General features: G+C 52.9%; 1 protein-coding gene across 1 annotated transcript in view; it reads right to left on the bottom strand.

The window, feature by feature from the left end:
- The window catches only part of POU2F3 (POU class 2 homeobox 3), an 82784-nt gene extending 75238 nt beyond the window's left edge, over nucleotides 1-7546 (bottom strand). The window contains exons 1-2 of the mRNA XM_050759389.1: nucleotides 7375-7546; nucleotides 1233-1301 (exon numbers count right to left, since the gene is read on the bottom strand). Coding sequence (XP_050615346.1) covers nucleotides 1233-1301; nucleotides 7375-7402 — 97 coding nt within the window. The 5' untranslated portion in view covers nucleotides 7403-7546. The remainder of the gene's footprint in view (nucleotides 1-1232; nucleotides 1302-7374) is intronic.
- Nucleotides 7547-18369: the final 10823 nt, after the last annotated feature.

The raw sequence follows: 18369 nt of genomic DNA, 5'->3' as shown, positions 1-18369 counted from the left end.
GCTGAACTAAGTTTAAAGTCTTGCTCAGGTATTTGAGATAAAAGGGAATCTTCTTTTCAACTGGGAAGAACAGGTGCCCCTCTCCACAGACCCTTAGTAAAAGATACTCTGCTAAATAATCAATTGAAACATAAGTGTGACCGGCCCACATTCTCCTTGGTCTAGCTGCCTCTGTACATATGCACAGCAAACTAGAAAGATTGTAGTTTGATGTGTATTGCTACCTGTGCAAGGAAACACTGTTTCAGTATTAAACTGGGAAGCAGAAAAGTTTATGGCAAATGCATACTGTGGATGCCCTCCCCACCAAGACCCCCAATTATCTTGTCCCTGACAAGAATCTCATAGCTTCAAGAATGGAACTAGACTGCTCTAAAAGATTTGAAAAAGATTTTAGCTCTGGGGGACATTGATTCTCTTCCACTTCTAATTTCTATGTCTCTAATGATCCAGATGAAAGACTAATTGAGGTCTGGTTGGAATGCTATTAAAGTTATTTGGTGGTGTTACAATTTATACTCATCTTTAAGTTCTTTTTAATTATATGGAGCTTTCAAAGCAAGGCTTGGACTATGGAGGTAAAAATAGAGAGCTATGAAACTTTCTTTTTTAATTCTTCTTTGTTCCTCTCACCTTTTTTTGACATGGTCCAGCCTCAAACTCCTAGGCTCAAGGAATCCTCTCACCTTGGCCTGCTGACTAGCTGGGACTACTGACATCCTTTCTCTTCTTTACAAAGCAAAGTCATCTCCAGGCACCAAGTCTTCCTCTCTGAGCCTATTTGCCACCCACATGCACATTATTTGGAAGAGAAACATTTGTACACAGGCCTCTTTGGTTAGTGCCTTAAGGAGCACTATCGAGGTATCTGGGGCTAAAAGGCCCTGGTTCCCATCTAAGAAAGACAAGTTCTGCCTCTGCCAGTCACAGCAGTTGGGAACACAGCTGCTCCCGCACCTTTTTGGTTTTGTTCTGTTTTAAAGTATCTGGTCTCTTCCTAGCCTAGTTCCAGAGGTTTTGTTCCACTGAGGACCAATATCTACTATTCAAAGGCTCCAGAATCATATCCCATGTCCTCAGGGAATTCACTTAGTTCCTAAGACCTAGCTTTAGGGTCTGGTTGGCTGAAAGACCAAGCGAGAAGAGATACCAGTTGTTCAACAATTCCCAACAACTCTCTTCCCCTCACCCGCTGCATTCCTGCTCCATCCCCTAGAAGAGAAGATCCTTACCTGGCTCCACCTGGCTGAGAGTGTTGCGAGCATCCGTGGAATCAGCTACATCCCCACTCATCTTGATATCTGCAGGGAAAACACAACTGATTTTAATAACAGGTCACAATTTTTCTTGCTATGACATATGTGGCTTTAACTAAATAGCAAAGATGAATGTGTAATTACAACAACCATCAGACTTTCAAATTCCTGATTCCCGAACATACAACCATTAGAATATTCATAAGCTTGGGGGCACGGATCCCCTCCTCCCATGCTCGCCTCCTCTCCTTGCCTTTCTCTTCCCCTTTCCCCGGTGCCACTGCAGGGTCTCTCACCTTTTGCATCATTCATGGCCACTTGCTTCTATCACCAGGACTCAGTTGGTAAAAATTTAACAAGGGGGTGGAGGGGACACTTCCCATTTCCAACACTCGTTTCCTTTGGGATCTGAGGAATTTATTTTATTTTTAAATAGTGAAAGAATTATCCCTCCCCGCCTGCCTCCCCAGCTCTGTTTCCCTTAATAACCCCATCCTGGAAGGTAAGAGTGCCCTTAAACCAAGGTTCGCCCTTCTCACCTTTCTTCCCAGGTCCTGCCTGGGTTCTCTGGTCTCAGAGGTCAGCCCACTGTCTGGGGATCAAGCCCTAGCTCCTGTGTTGTTCTCCTTGGAGACCCTGTCCTTTGGGGATCCTTACCTTCTCTCCTACTCCTTCAACTGGCTCAGTGAGAAAGGGATGGCAGCGGGTCAGTGCCCCACAGAAAGAGAATACCTACACCAAGCCCCTGGCTCAGTCCCCGAGTCCTGCTGGTCCAGCATCTCTGCCCTGCTTCATTTCAATAAATTAAACATTTACCCTTAACAGACAGCTGCCACCACCTATGTGGGAGGCCCCTAAGTCTCCTCTTGGGGTTAGCAGGGGGAAGAAAAGAGGCAACTTTGAACCAACTCACTCTCTCTCTGCTCCTCTCCTTATTAAACCACCCAAAGACTGAAGCCTTAAAGACAGAAGAATATTTTATTCAAATCATGTTGACCCCCGCCCTCCCCCTTCTCTGGGGCAGCACTTTAACTCTTTCGAACCAGATAAAGTCTTGGTGAGCCAATTTGCATACTTGGCTCCTCAGCCAATCCCAGTCAAGCAGCCTGTCTTAATTTGCATCAGGTAATCAGGCAGTTGGCAGTCTGGATGCCCAGGTCTGGAGATGATCAGGATGAGGAAAAAGGGTAGACCTGTGCCCCAGGGAAAGAGGGGAGAAAACCTACTTTTTCTTTTTTGTGTGTGTGAGGAATAATGTGTGTGGCTCCGGCCGAGGTGTACACCACCTCCGGAGCGTGGCAGTTTCAATGCCAAAACAAGCCAGAGATGGGGGACCCAAAGATTTAGAGCCTAGAATACCCCAGAAGTAGGGGAGAAAGTAAGGAGTCACTGTGGTTTCAGGAATTTTTCAAGACCAGCCAAATTGAGGGAAGACTCCAAGGTAAACACTCAGAGCTCCATGGAACCCTCCCCAGACAACCTGCACTGCACTCTGTGGTCAGTCACAGAGCTCTAAGGAAGACCTGCCACCTTACCCCACCCCGCCACCTCCTAGTGCATGGCATTTGGGGAGGCATTTCTTGAGCCCCACCTCGATCCGCCCTGCTGCAGTCTCAAACTCTCTGTATAGTTTGCCACGCATGAATATGCAGAATAACTACTGTGGACCACCCAGACACGTTTGCAAAGGGCTTCTGCTGCCACTGGCCTTCTGTTCCAATGGAGAAATGGGCTCCCCTGTCCCACCCATTAAGTACTATCCACCTGGAGCTGGGCATTGCCTAACGCAGATCTGCTCAGCTCATACTTCACCGTGAGGGCTCTTCAACAGTGCTGAGAAGTGGCCCTGAGTCAGAGACTGCTGGAAAGGTGCAGAGGAAGTTCCCCCCACTGGTGGTTTCAATTTGCTTCATCAGCACCAGGATTCAGGGCATGGGATTTGGCATCAGACAAACCTGGATTAATCTCAGTGCCATCACTAACTAGCTGGGGGACCCTAGCCACATATTCGAATGTGAATTTTCTCACCTGAAAATGAGAATAATGATACACACTTCCCAGGGTTTTTGTGAGGATTAAATGAAATACTGAATGAAAACTGCCAGGGAAAGAGTTCAGGCACAAAGTAAGCACCTAACAAATGAACTAATTAAACAGACATGTAGGCTTAGGTGCTAGTCCCCTTCCCTTCCTGCCTTCTTCTCATGCCCCTCCGTTAATCCCTTGCCCCATTACAAGGAATAGCTTTGGTTTTCTGTCTCAGCCACCATTGTAATTTGTCCTTTATCTGGGAAACCATTAGGATTCTCCAAATTGTAACTTCATAGAAAAAGTGTTCATGAGGATAGGAAAAAGTTAAGAAGCAGTGATGCTGGGAGGACGACCAGAGTCTCTGAATCAACTGATTTCAAACTCCTGACATTTAAGAAGGTAATTCTTTAGCTAAACTGTAATCTTATGCCTAGAACCCAAATTCTCCTCCAACACCCATTCTCCACATCACCTTCATCAAATACACACAGAAGCTCTCATTCATGCTTTAAGTTAGCCTAAACTTTAGTCTTAATTATGCCTAAAAAATAACTTTTAAAGGCATCAACCCCCTCCCCTCCTCATCTGCCAGGATGTCTACTCATCTGATGTATTCATTATGGGAGCAACAAGGTGGCACTTCAGGATTGGAGGGGCAGGGTGAGATGACCTGTCAAGCCTCTTCTTGAGTCCCATAGGATGCTAAGACACTGAGAACCTGTTCCTGTTGGGTAGGAGGCTCAGGCTGATGGGTGGGACGAGCTTTTGGGTCTCAGCCTAAAAATGGGCCAACACCGAAACTCCCTGAGACGCTGTAACCCTTCACCTGTCGGACAGCACTTGCCAGGGGTGAGTGAGAGAGGTGTGGGGTGGGGCCAGGCTCCTCTGTGTTATCTCAGCCAGAGACTGAGTAGGCTCCTTGCCATCACTCCCTTCCCTGGGGAGGCTCAGCTGCTCTGTGTAAGAGCCCAGACACCAGCTGCAGACCCTCACCTGCCCTACTCAGCACCATCACACCCTGAAGTTAGTCTTGGCTTGTCCAGGAGCGGCCCCTCCTTAGACATCTGAACTCTCGGGAGGAAAGCTCGAGAGGCAGCGTTCCCCCCAGGCTGCAGGCTGAGGGTCCTGGACCTCCTGGGACCAGGCTACTCTGGGAAAGCAGAAGCCACCTCTCTCCTAGCATCCATCTTCATGTTCTTAGAAGGATGGGAGCTCCCTCTGGCTCCTTCCTCACATACCTGCTGATGGTGGCGCTTCCACCGGGAGACTTCAAAGGACCCACCAGCCCCACTTCTGAGCCAGCCAAGGCTCCAACTCTCCACCAGAGGAGACTTCTCTCATTTCTTCTCAGTCCCACCATCAGGCCTTCGAACCCAAATGCTATTCCTGAGCTCCAACTGGCACCCGTCTGTGAGACTCAGCCCCTCTTTCCCAACCTTGGTGGGGAACAGCTCACAGTGAGGAGAAAGGCAGAGAAAGAGACACCTGGGGCAAAGCAGGTGTGCCCCCGCCAGCTGGCTTCCCACTGTTTTCCTTTGTCTCTTATCTGCCTCCCTAGCTGGCCGCCTCTGGCCTACTTCTCTGCCTGTGTTTTGTCAGGGAGCAGGGAGCCCTTCCTTGCCTCGGAGCCCCTGTGTCTTGTGACCTTCTGCCTGCTCAGGTCTTTGTGCTTCCAGGTGAGAGATGTTCTATAAAATACAAGGTGCGAAGGCTCCAGACAGACCTGAATCATGGCTCGTACCCAGGTTATCAGAGCAAGACAATGGGGTTGACTTGGCTGGCCCCAGTGCGAGTGGAGCCTTTAGAGTGGGGGACCTGGGAGCAAGCCTATGCTCTAGTTTGTGTGCTCCTGTTCCTCCTCCTTCCCCCATCCAAACTCCTCCAGTAAATCAATTAAGGAGGAGACCCCAAGGGCCCAGCCCCGGGAATTCACAGGGGAAGCGCTGGGAATCAAGGTCAGTAGGATATAGGATTACTGTGGCGGGGGAAAACGGGACTCAAAAGAGACCACATTTCCCGAAGAGGATCTTGGACTAAGGGACCCTAGAGAGGGACCCATAATGAGATATTCCATAGATGGAAGAGTGATCCTCCTTCACAGACCCCACAGCAGGGTGCGCACTGCAAGACCCTACAAAGAAGATCTTGAACCATAAAGGCCACCAGGAGGACCCAGCAAAGAGAGCTGTCCAATAGAGACCCAGTCAGAGAGAGGGGACAGAAAGTCCCAAACTCAGAGACCTCTGGAGGTGCCACTGAAGGGGAACCCTCAGACACTACAGAGGGGCCAAGACCCAGAAACTGCACAGGGAGGCCAGGTAGCCCTGAGCGGGGAGTGGGCTGGGGAGGGAACAGGCAAATGGAGAGAGATGAATTGGGGAATCTACCCCAGTTCTGTGGAGACCCCGCCTTGAGGAGTCGCCGCACCTGGGGTTGAGCTCAGTCCCCCCATGTGTTGGGAATCCCTGCTCACAGGGACAGGGTGGAGAAGGTGTCTGGGCTTCTGAGAAGCATCAGCCAGGAGCTCACCCCCGGGAAGGCATAGGGGGCTTGGCCCTCTCTCCACCTCATCCTCTGGCGCTCTCTGCTCTCTGCTATATCCTCTGAGGCCCTGGGCTGCCTCCCTGCTGGGTCCCAACTGTCCCACCCCACCCCCCACTTCTGCAGAATGGGAGCCTCCAGCAGACAAGCAGGTGGAAAACCCCCAGGAAGTCTGTGATCTTGATGCTAAAAAACCTCCCATCCACTGCTAAGCCCACCTTTGTGAAGAGCCTTGCTCCCATTCAAACCCTGGCCTTCTCTGCGGGAAGTGAAGGGGAGAGCACCTACCCGGGACCTGCCCAAGGTATGCCCAATTTAGAAACAGATTTTCCTCAGACTCTGGATGACACCCAGTTGGATGGTTTCTTCCGCCTCACCTAGCCCTTCTGGCACGTCCTGGGGAGCCACTCAGCGCCAACATCTCACTGCCAGCCTGCCTCTCACTCAGCCCTGCCAGGAAACAGCATCTGGGGAACTGGGCACTCAAGGTTCCTCCCTCCAGGCACTCACTGATGCTTGTTTTCAGGCTAGGGAGGCCTCAGACCTGCTCTGCTTCTTGGGGTGGGTCTGGAGAATTGCCTCCTCCCTACTCTGCCAGAAAGGAGACCAGGTAACAATATTTCCATCAACAGCCCCCAAATCCTAAAGAAAGATCACTGGGTCCTGCCCACTTTGATAGTAAGTTGCTAGGTTAGAAATGGCCGGGTCAGGTACTGCTTTCTTCACCTGTTCTTTGCTCAGGCCCTGTGACCTCCAGAAGGCCCACCCTAACTCCAAGTCCCAAGCCAGGCCCCACCTGGCTGCCTGGCAGCTCCTGCCTTAGCCCAGCTGTGGAAGGAGGAACAGCAAGGTGAATGGAGCGGCTGGGTTCACTCCATGCCCACCTCTCATTCATTCATGCAGGGAAGCCTGACTCCCGGCAAAGCATTTGCATCTCCTAGATTTCCACCCCTTAGGGAAGGAAGGCATGGGACGTGGAACCTAGAGGATGTGCCTGTCACCATCCCCTCTCAAACACATGGGGTATGGCCCCTGCCCCAGGGGCACCTTTGTAATTGCCCTACCTCACCCACTTCTCCTAAGCCCCCCAACCACATAAATGTCCGCTTTGCCTCAATTTCACACATATGCCCGGACACCAGCACCCGGCATGTGGACATACACATTTCCCTCACTTATGCACTCCCAGGTCCACACCCCTGACTGAGTGAGTGAACCACCCATCCCTGCAACCTCCTGAGACTATGACAGTTCAGCACACCGACGTCCCACACAACTACCACTCCCCAGACCGGGGGCTTCGAAGCCCTCCCGCCCTCCACCAGCCCCCACCCTTTTTCTTTTCCAGGGTTTCTTATCCCAGATCCCCTCCCTTTAGTCCGCAAACACTGACCGGCGCCCACCCCAGGACAACCCGCTATCCACACCGCCCTCTCCTGGCCGCTGGGAAACAAGCCCCCCCTCCCCGACCAGAACGCTGTCCCTCTCCTTCACCCCTGCCCACACGCAGTGACACCTGTCAGAGCTCATTCCCTCCGCCCCTCACCTGTGTGCATGGACTCCAGATTCACCATCCTGCCCCAGGCGGGGCCAAAGCCAGCGCCCCCCCAGGTCCCTCGCGACTGCCCCAGCCGGGCCCCCTGCGAAGCCAGGGTCTCCTTCCTCCAGCCCCCGGCCGCCGCCACCGCGGGAGCCGCTGCCGGAGCCGTCGCCGCCACTGTCGCGCGCTCCGCTGCTCCGGCCCGGGCAACACTCGGCGCCGCCAGGATTGCCACACTCCCCAGGTGAGCACGCGGCGCGGGGCGGGGGCCGCCGGCCACGCCCCCTGGCAGGAGCCCCGTGCCTGGCCCCGGGCCCATGCAAAGCAGCGATTTGCATACATGGAGCTGGCGACCTGGGGAGGGGGCCGGGGGTGCTGCCGGGGCGGGTCTCGATCCTGGGGAACACCTGCCTGCTCCAACCCGGCCTAGCAGCACCTCCTAACCGCGCCCAGAGTGGCGCGAACTCCTAGTCCTGCTCGCCCTTTTTAGGAAGCCCTGGCGTGTTCTCCAGCCTGAGCCCGAGCTTCCTTCTGGATAGATCCCGACGTGTAAGCTCTGCAAAGAAGCTGGAGTGTTTGGAGAAGTCGGGGATCTGCTGGAAAGAATTCGGTTTTGGAATCTCACCTCTCAACCGCTTACCAGCAGTGTGGCTGGGACACGGTTCTTCACCTCCCGGAGCTCATTTAACTCATCTGTAAAACAGTGCAGGTGCTAATCGGGTTCTCTATGAGGCTGAGCAAGTGGCCAAGCTCACCTAGCCCCCATGGCATCCTCATAGCATTGTGGGATTTAGAGGGGGTGCAGCTTATTATTAGCACAGTTTCCAGGTGCACACAACTGCTTCCTGCTTGCCCCTCCCTGTCTCCTGCCCCAGGTCCCAGGTTGCTGTGAGGCTCTACGAGAGGATGGATGTGGAAGTTACCAGTGCCCAGGCTTTTGGTGACAGCCACCTCCCACCTCCAGAGCTGGGAAGTGACTTGCTCAAAGGTGCACACTTCCCTAGTGACACAGCCTAGCTGGAATGAGGTCTCTGGACTCCCACTCCAGTGCTCATTGCAGCACCCACCATAGGCTCATCCCTTTCTCTTCCTCTCTTCAAGTCCCAGTAAGTGGTTCTGTCACCACAGGATGGCCTGCATGGAAGCCCAGACGGCTGTGTGCAGACAGGGGGGCAGAGCCTCGCTCTCCTTCCCAGACAGGACTCATGAACATGTCTTCGCCTTAGTCCCACGGGCTACTCCCCATGCACAGAACAGGTTTTGGGCTTTCCTGCCTCTACACCTTGTTTACAGTGTCCTTTTCCCCCTGGCACGCCCATCCCACCATGCACCCCAATCATTCCCACGATAACAACCAGCATTTCATGTGTTTTCACTGTGTGCCGAGCACTGGGGTGACCAGCACTTGAGGGGCATCTCTGCTGCCTTCAGTTCTTGTTTAGTCCTCAAAACCTGTACATTGTACTATGATTACTGCCATTTTACAGATGGGGAAAATGAGGCTTAGAGAGTTTAAGTTCCACGTTCTTTTTTTTTTTTTTTTTTTTTTGAGACGGAGTCTTACTCTGTCACCCAGGCTGGAGTACAGTGGTGCGATCTCGGCTCACTGCAACCTCCCCCTCCTGGGTTCAAGCAATTCTCCTCAGCCCCTCGAGCAGCTGGGACTACAGGCGCGTGCCACCACACCTAGCTAATTTTTGTGTTTTTAGTAGAGATGGGGTTTCACCATGTTAGCCAGGATGGTCTCGACCTCCTGACCTCGTGATCTGCCCACCTCAGCCTCCCAAAGTGCTGGGATGACAGATGTGAGCCACTGTGCCCGGCCTAAGTTCCATGTTCTTAACAGCCTTCATGGCAGGTTCTGAGGGCCTTTTCTTAGCTTACCTCCTGGTTGGTAACTGATCAACTGTTTCATTCTATTGCCCCCACCCCAGCACCTAGAACAGGGCTAGGCACACAACAGGTATCAGAAAGTGTTCCGTGGGTGCTAGAGGATTAGGGCCCAGAGGATTAGGAAGCATTTAAGTGCTTCTTCAGATCCACATACGCCACCCTCCCCAGTCAGGATGGACCACTCCCAGATGGACCTCCCCTCTCCATGCTCCTGAAAAGAAGGGAGAAGAGAAACTTCTTGTTTCTTCTGGATGAGGAAAGAGACCAGCAAGGGCTTATTGGACACCCAAGGGTGTGCCTCTCAGGACACTCAGCCTCTGTTCCTTCCTTCCCTCCTCTTCAACCCGCCCCCAGCTCCCATCCCCTTCCAGCCCTTTCTTCTCCTCCCCAACTCTAGGTTTGGCCTCTTCCCTGAAGTCCATTTCTTACCTACAACTGCGCTCACCTGCCACCATTCTGGAAAAATGCCTGCACACAGTTTATATACCCCTGTGTGCTTATTATTTTCATATCTCGATTTGCATATTATTTGCATGGCCATGTGCACCGAGGGTCTCATTCTCTGACCACCTTATGTGGGGTCTGTTGCCCTTTTTCATGTGCAAAGTCACCTTTCTTCTCTGGGCTTTAGTTTTCCCAAAGTCAGAGAGGCCCATATTTGATAATTACGAAGGGCCTTCTAGCACCAGCAGTCTAGGATTCTGGGTCTGAGGGGAATGAGGAGATGGAGTTCTTGTGGGGATTGGGGTGGGAACTGAGGCACGGATAGGACCTTGGAGGCTCACAGTTGGAGGCACAGCTTTGGGTTCCAAACTTGGGGTGTGGAGGTGGGAGGATGAACAGGTCAGAAGGGGCTGAGTGGGGAGAGGACAGCAGATACTGCCTCGTATTCATTCATTTACTCATTCACTCAGTAAATATAGATTGAGTGCTTCCTACGTGCCAAGAGCTGTGCTCCATGCTGAATATACACCATCTTATTTTAGTCAGTGCCACTTTAGATGGAAGGTACAATTATTAGCCCTCTGTTACAGATGAGAAAACTGAGGTTCAGAGAAATAAATGCAGTTAGTAGACTACAGAGTTGGTATTTAGACCCAGGGCTGCTGACCCCAAAGCCAGTGATTTTAATCCTGCCCTCCAGTTTCTGAATCTAAGCTTCCCCTTCTCTTATCAGATAATGAGGTATAGGGAACCTAGATATCATTGAACCCCTCATTTGAGGGACCTGAGGCCCACAAGCAGGGGGACTTACCCTAGAAAACAGAACAAATACATGGTTCGCCAGAGACCTTTCTACTCTTTCTGTTCCTCCTTCATATGCCCTTCCTGATGCTTAGGAGGCTGGGGTGCCCTCCAAGTCCCATGTGTGTATGGGGGTGAGAACGGTGAGCAATCTTCATTCCTTCTCTCTCTCTGACTTGCTAACCGATCACTTCAGTTAGATGAGCTTGGAACACAGAAAAACTCCTTCATCCCTCCCTCCTTTCCAGTTCTTGTAGTCTCCAAGAAACCAGCTTTTTGAGTCCCAGGCTGGAGTGAGGTAGTGGGGATAATGCCAACCCCCGTGAGCCTGATACTCCATGTGCCTGTTTAGCTTAGGAGAGGAAAAGCTGTGGGGAAGAGAGAGAGAGATAGGGGGTTGCCTGGAGGTTAGAAAGGAACAGAAGAAAGAAAGGGAAAAAGAAGCCAGGACAGGATATTTCTGTGCCTTTGGACATCAAAAGAGTTATATGCAAATAAAATGCAAATTAAATGCAAATCACCCCTCCCTCCCTCCTTTACCCCACCTCTCTCAACAGCTGGAGGACTTTTTTCAGAGTAGCAGAAGCCTTACTCCGGGATGCTGTGGGTTTGAAACTGTCAACTCTGACCCCTCCCCAGGCCCTCCTGGGCCTCCTGGAGTGACATCTAACCCCCTTGGCTGCACCTCTAGGGAGTCACTAGCGCCCCAGGCTTCATTTCTGTTTGAACATATCATCAGCTTCTTTTGCTTCTAGGATAGAAGGTCCTAAGAGTCAAGCCTCCTTTCCAGACACAGCGGGTGGAAATGGTGCACAGGCCTGGGGAGGGTACTGTGTGGAGTGGGCCCGAGCCCCCTCTGCACCTCAGCAGAGAAAAGGGACCTTCTTGGCTGTAGACCCTGGGCTCACTCCCGTTTCCTGTCCTGTCGGCTGGATTGAGTTGTCAGGGCTAGGAGAAGGGCGGAGAGCGAGGCGTCCTGGAAGGCCACCAAGGAACAAGTCCCTTCTAGCCCTTTCCTTCTGCCAGATGGGCCACAGGGCCCAGAGCGTGGGGGTACAGGAGGGGGTCAGCTCCCGGTCCTTGGATCCATCAAAGAGAATGGATCCCAACTCAGATTCCACATAAAAGCAGATGGAAGCGAGGGAGAGGCTAGGAAGGACTTCCAGGCCTGTTCTAAATCATACGTCAAAGTACATCTGAGGGCATCATAGCCAGAAGGCTTTTGGTGGAAGTGGGGTTCGTGTCAGGGTGACACAATGCAAGGTGTCTTGGGAACCAGGATAAGGTAACTGTGTCTGGGGAGGGCATGGGTAGAGGGCAGCAGTCAGGATACAGAGCCATTCTCTGCTCTGATGTCTCTAATGCTGAATACCCCAAGGGACATCTCCCCATACCCAGCCTTCACCCATATTGCGGGGCAGTACACACAAATTCATTGTCCATTTTGCACTTAAAAGTTCAGAATCATGGATAATAGCAACATATATTTAATTTAAAGACAACGTAACAGCAACTCTGCTTCCAATCAACTTTTTTGACTTTGAGGCCGGCATTGGGCCTGAGCTGGATCTTTCTAACTGCACCTTCGACAGAGCTCAGCCTCGGCCTCTGCCTTGGCCAGTCCATTCCTGTCTGCCGCGGCCCACCTCACCCCAGGTAACCTTCCCAGGCCACCTGCACGCTCAAGTCTAGGCCCAGCGCGCCCTCTTGTGGTCACAGGGGCATGTGACCCTGACTTTTGCACCTCTACTGGCAAGACCCTGGAGAGGTCTTTTCACCGGGGAGTGCCCATCCATGGCTGGGGGGTGCACAGAGGAGGGCCCCAGGTCTAGGCAAGATGGTGATGTTGAATTTAAGTTTCAGACCACCACTGAGTCTTCTAGTCCCTGCTCCCCATCAAAGACCAGACCTCAGCCCAGAACCCCAGTTGGAGTCAGCCAGCTTGGTTGTTTCTGCTCAGTCAACGCAGTGACAGGTGCTCCTGGCTTGTTGGGCTGTCCGTCCTGTTGCTGGACATCTCTGCCAGTCAAAATGTCCTACCTCCTGCACTGCCCTTTGCAGTGATCCCCGTGGGATCAGTGGTCATTCATCCATTTACAGCTGTGTCGGGGACCCGCTGGAGCTGCATGGGGCTAGGAGCTGGGAATGTAACGGACACTGTCCCTACCTTCAGGACGCCCACAGTCATTGATGCTTGTGGACCAGTGAGCAGGCAGGTCCCTCATGCTATGGCATGTGCTCTAGAAGGAAAGCACAGTGTGTGAGGGGAACCTGCCATGGGGCACACCTTCCCCAAATCTGGGAACGTCGGGAAAGGCTTCTTGGAGGAAGAGACATCTAAGCTGCGATCCCCAGCTAAGAGGGAGAAAGCAAAAGGGAACAAACAGCATATCCCAGGAGGGGGCGTGGAGCATTTGCGGAGTCCCACTTAGTATAGACAAGGACTGAGTGTGAGAGGCGCAAAAGCAGGAGCCACGAGGGTGGTGATATTCACATGGGAAGGACCTGGAATCTGCCCTGACTTTGGTGAAAATAGTTCAACCATTTCAGTAACAGATGACGTGTGATACACATCCTAGCTGATTGCTGCGTAGCCTTGAGTAGCGATTCCAAGGTTGGAAAGTGCTGGGGAGGAGGATGCTGGCAAAAGTTGGTCTGTGAAGGAGCAGGGAGACATAGGGCAGAGGTGGAGAGGGACCTGGTTTGGAGGTGTTTTTTATTTTGCTCTTGAGATGAGAAAGAATGTGAATTCTCCAGGGCCACTGGGAAGGAAGCAGGAAAGGGAGCGATGCTGGAGGAAGAGGGGATCGTTTCCCCCAGAGAGGAGGTCCGGAGGAGTCGGGAGAAAAGCCACGCCGCCCTCAGGACAGGAGGGGACCTGGGAAGGTGGGTGCCAGTGCAGGCCTGGGAGTGGTGAAGAGGCTTCTCCTCTCAAGGCTTCTGCTTTCTGTGATGTAGGAGGGGAGGGAGATGCCTCTCATCCTGCCTCTCCCTGCTTGGGAATCAGGACCTTGTCACAGGAAGCAGGGCTGGTGAGATAGTCGCCCCCAAGGGAGATGTGGACACCACCCTTGTGACTGCCTTTCCCTGGCTCCACTGAGAGCCCCTGAGGTCCGACCCTTCTCCATGGAGGTCTGCACTGAATCCCCACCAAGTGAGCCTGCACTTTCCACCTACTTTTACCCTCTTCCCTTCTACCACTGAACCTTTCAGGTCCCCAGCTGGGGCCACTGTGGTTATCAGTCAGGGTCTCTGCACAAAAACAGAACCAACTTAACTCGGAGTGCCTCTAACGAACGTGTTATTGACAGAGATGCCAGCAGGCCTAAGGGAACCAGCACCCAGAGAGGGGCGGCACAGCGAAGTGGGTGCAGAAGAGGCAACAGGAGGAGACAGTGGTATGGGAGCCCCGGAAGATCTGGAGCCTTGGAGGAATGAAGCCAGTGCCACAGGTGTGGTGCTGAGGCAGTGAGGAGTGGGGAACTGATGCCCCACTGCTGTCCTGTGCTCCCATCTGCAGTGCTTCTCATCGGCTGAAGCCAGAGAGTGCGGGATCCCAGGTGAGGGCAGAGGACGGTGGAGGGGAACGACGAGCTCAGCTGTCACCTGGCTACAGCCAATAGCTGATACTGAGAATAAGCCCTGGAATGCTGTCGTGTTTCTCACTGATCAAACAGCAAATATTTTATGACAATACCAAGCGATGGCAGGTGTGATGATTCATTTTATGTGCCAATTTGGCCAGGCTCTCATACCCAGCTGTTTTGTCAAACATTAGCCTAGACGTTGCTGTGAAGGTATTTTATAGACGTGACTACCTTTATAATCAGCTGACTTTAAGTAAAAGATCACCCCTGTATTGTGGGTGGTCCTCATCCAATCAGCTGAAGGCCTAAAGAGCGAAAACGGAGGTTTCCTGAAGAAGGCATTCTACCTTGAGACTATAACACAGGAATCCCACCTGAGCTTCCAGCCTGCGGCCTGCCCTACAAATTTTGGACTCCAGGCTGGCCACAACATTAACTTTTGCCTCAGCTGTCAGACTGCTAGTTTGTTAGGATTTTGAGCTTGCCAGACCCCAACATCCAGCAAGCTAATTCCTTAAAATAAATCTTTCTGTGTGTATGTATCTTACTGGTTGTTTCTCTGGAAATCCCTGGCTGATACCACAGGAATGTGAGAGAATGGGAACGTTCAGACATTGCTAGTTAAGTGTGTAAACTGGAACAGCGCCATCTGTAGGGTGTTCTGACAGCATCTACAATGTTCATGCCTGTGACACAGACAATCCAGTTGTAGCATCTACAGTGTTCATGCCTGTAACACAGACATTCCAGTTACTTGCTTTTTCTTTTCTTTTTTTGTTTTTGAGATTGCGTCTTGCTCCATCACCCAGGCTGGAGTGCAGTGGTGCGATCTTGGCTCACTGCAGCTTCCGCCTCTCGGATTCAAGCAATTCTCCTGCCTCAGCCTCTCGAGTAGCTGGGATTACAGGCGCCCACCACCACGCCGGCTAATTTTTGCATTTTTAGTAGAGACGGGGTTTCGCCATGCCAGTCAGGCTGGTCTTGAACTTCTGACCTCAGGTGATCCGCCCACCTCGGCCTCCCAACGTGGTGGGATTACAGTCAGTTGCCTGGTTTTTTCTATTCCTGCCTACAGCCTGGCTTGTAAGAGCAAGTCACAGTAAATAATTCGATTTTCCATCAGTAGCCAAACTGCCAATAGACCATTTGGGAGAATGTTAGGTGATGGGACATGGAACGCCAGTGTCGGGGAAGGCCTCAGAGATAACCGAGTGAGATCCTCTCTCTTATGGGATGTGTGTGACCCACCCACGGTCACGCAGAGCTGGGCCCTGGCGGGTGCCCATGCTCCTCACATACAATGCTGGCCTCGAGCCTTTGGTTCTTGAGAGTGGCACCTTGCCCTCCTTTTTGCCGGAGTCCTTGTCCCCTCATCCACCAGAGCCAGGTCCAATAAAGACCCTGGGGTCCCCCAGCTGTGGCCCACAGTTCCCCCACTGAAGGCCTCCCTTGGCTAACAAGCCTGAAGGGAGAGATGCCTGAAGAAAACCCACAGGAAGTCCACAGTGAGGTCCAGCCCAGCCCGGGTGAGGTTGTCCAGGGAACCAGGAACAATTCATCCTCCCGGCTTGCAGCAGCACCAGTGAGGGCTGGGTTTCTGGCCTCCCCGAGGGTGCTTTGCTTACCCTGGCAACGGGAAACCAGGAGCTTCTTCCTGCCAACGCTGGTCCCAGGGAAGCTTTGGACACTCTCCCCACCACCCCCTGCCCACCACACGTTCAGTGATTGCTACTACAGACTGGCCCAGCAGGTGCTCCACACTCCACACTCCTCCCCAGCCCACTGAAGCCCGGGTCCCCCTCCTGTGGGTGAGCTGTGCTCTCTGAGGTTCTGGCTGGCCAACCTCATAAAGCCATTTGGGTTGGGAGAGGGTGTGAAGTAAGAAGGACAGGGGTTGGATCCCAGTCCTGTTCTAACAAGATGTCTGGACTTGAACTTGGGCCGGTCGCACAATTTTATAAGGGAGCCACATCTATAAAATGTTACAGAATCGCTACAAGGAGCCAATGGCCTCATTTATATGAAGGCACTTTGTAAACCCTAAAGTCCGCAGAGAAATGAGCACTGATATTACCTCTCCCAGGTGTTTTACACGCCACAAAGGCCTCCTGAGATGGGGAAGTCTTATCTCAGTGTTTCCCAAACAGCTAACCACCGACATCGATTTCAACAAGTTCCTAAGTGATTCCGATGCACACTCAAATTTGCTTTTCAGCAAAGAGGTGACTGTCATGGCAGGATTTCAGGCGCTGTGACAGTGGGGCTGAGGTGGTTGGGCGAGTGCTTTGGAATGGTGGACTCGAGCCCTTGGATGTGGCCCTGTGGGAGGCGTCAACTTTGCAGAGTGTAAGGTCAGTCCAAAGTCTCAGGGAATCTTCACATCCCCATCCCCTGAGACTAAGAAGGAGCCCAAGGCAGCTGATGTCTGTAGTGATGGTGGTTTTTTTTGACATTGCTTTTTTAAAAAGCATTATTTTTGGTGACTTGGAAATCAGAAGGGAAGGCATACTGATTTGGGGACACCCCTTCCATCAAAAAAGGCACACAGGAGGTAGCAGGTGCCTTCTCCAAGTATCCCTCGCCTGCCTGGAGCAGTGGCTGGGGCTTGGGATGGAGGCCCTGGCAGAAAGGGAAGGAGAAAAAAGCCTGGGGGGTGACCAATGGGACAGCTCCCTCCCCATCCCCCAGCAAGGCTGAGCTAGTCCTTGAAAACAGGTTCAGAAGGGAGGTGTGCTCACCTGAAAATGTTATCTCCCCGCGGACCCTGAGCTTAACCAAGGCCCAGCAAACCCAGCTCCCTCAACCCTCTGGCCTGCACGTAGGGGCAGTCGCAGCCTGTTCTGGGAGTTCCGGGAGCAGAGCAAAGGGACCCCCCTGCAAACCCCTTCCCTCTCCAAGACCTTTGAGGAAGGATCTGACTCTCCCCATCTTTTCCCCGAGAAAGTTGAGTCCCCTGGGGAACCCGTGAGACTCTCCCAGCCCCTAAAACACTCCTGCCTCCACCTCACCAAATCGTTACCATCTTCCAGCCTCAACCCACACCCCAACTCCTCCAGAAAGCCGTTCTCAATACACGCAGGCTGCACATCCCTCTGGAACCATCCAGCACCCTGCCCGGCACCTCCGCATCCCTCTGGAACCATCCAGCACCCTGCCCGGCACCTCCGCATCCCTCTGGAACCATCCAGCACCCTGCCCGGCACCTCCGCATCCCTCTGGAACCATCCAGCACCCTGCCCGGCACCTCCGCATCCCTCTGGAACCATCCAGCACCCTGCCCGGCACCTCCGCATCCCTCTGGAACCATCCAGCACCCTGCCCGGCACCTCCGCATCCCTCTGGAACCATCCAGCACCCTGCCCGGCACCTCCGCATCCCTCTGGAACCATCCAGCACCCTGCCCGGCACCTCCGCATCCCTCTGGAACCATCCAGCACCCTGCCCGGCACCTCCGCATCCCTCTGGAACCATCCAGCACCCTGCCCGGCACCTCCGCATCCCTCTGGAACCATCCAGCACCCTGCCCGGCACCTCCGCATCCCTCTGGAACCATCCAGCACCCTGCCCGGCACCTCCGCATCCCTCTGGAACCATCCAGCACCCTGCCCGGCACCTCCGCATCCCTCTGGAACCTTCCAGCACCCTGCCCGGCACCTCCGCATCCCTCTGGAACCATCCAGCACCCTGCCCGGCACCTCCGCATCCCTCTGGAACCATCCAGCACCCTGCCCGGCACTTCCTATTACAGCCTCTTCATGTTGAAAGACACTTTGGAAGTGAAGAGCCTTCCAGACGTCCGATTTCATTGCGTCAGGCTTATAGCTGCAGGAATGTCTGCTTTTTTTCACTAATAGTAGATACTAAGAATGGTTAACAGTGAGCACTATGTGCTAGATGCTTGACATGCAAGAATTCACTTCGGTCTCTTAAGTAAGCTCCTTTTATAGCTAAGTGAGTGGAGGCACAGAGAGGTCAAGCAACTTGACCCATGGCTGCACAGCAGGTAAGCAGCTGAGCCCGGATCTGAAGCGGGGTTCCAATCTCCATCCCATCTCTTGCCTTTGCGCTGGCTATTTCTGACTGGCTTACTATGGTTGCAGCTATGTCTGTCTCCTTGTCTTGGGTGCAGTAGTTTTATCTCATCCTTCTCTAGTAATATCTTCCTTCTCCTCCTTCCTTCCTCAAATGGCTGAGCACACAGTAGGTGCTTTAGAAGTTGTTGTTAAGACAGGCCACTGCCACGGTATGGGGACACTTCTGACACCAGGTGGCAGCA

The sequence above is a fragment of the Macaca thibetana genome, chromosome 14 (assembly GCF_024542745.1).
Source record: "Macaca thibetana thibetana isolate TM-01 chromosome 14, ASM2454274v1, whole genome shotgun sequence".
Lineage (NCBI taxonomy): Eukaryota > Metazoa > Chordata > Mammalia > Primates > Cercopithecidae > Macaca > Macaca thibetana.
The sequence above is the reverse complement of the archived record's forward strand: the minus strand, read 5'-3'. Positions and strand labels throughout refer to the sequence as shown.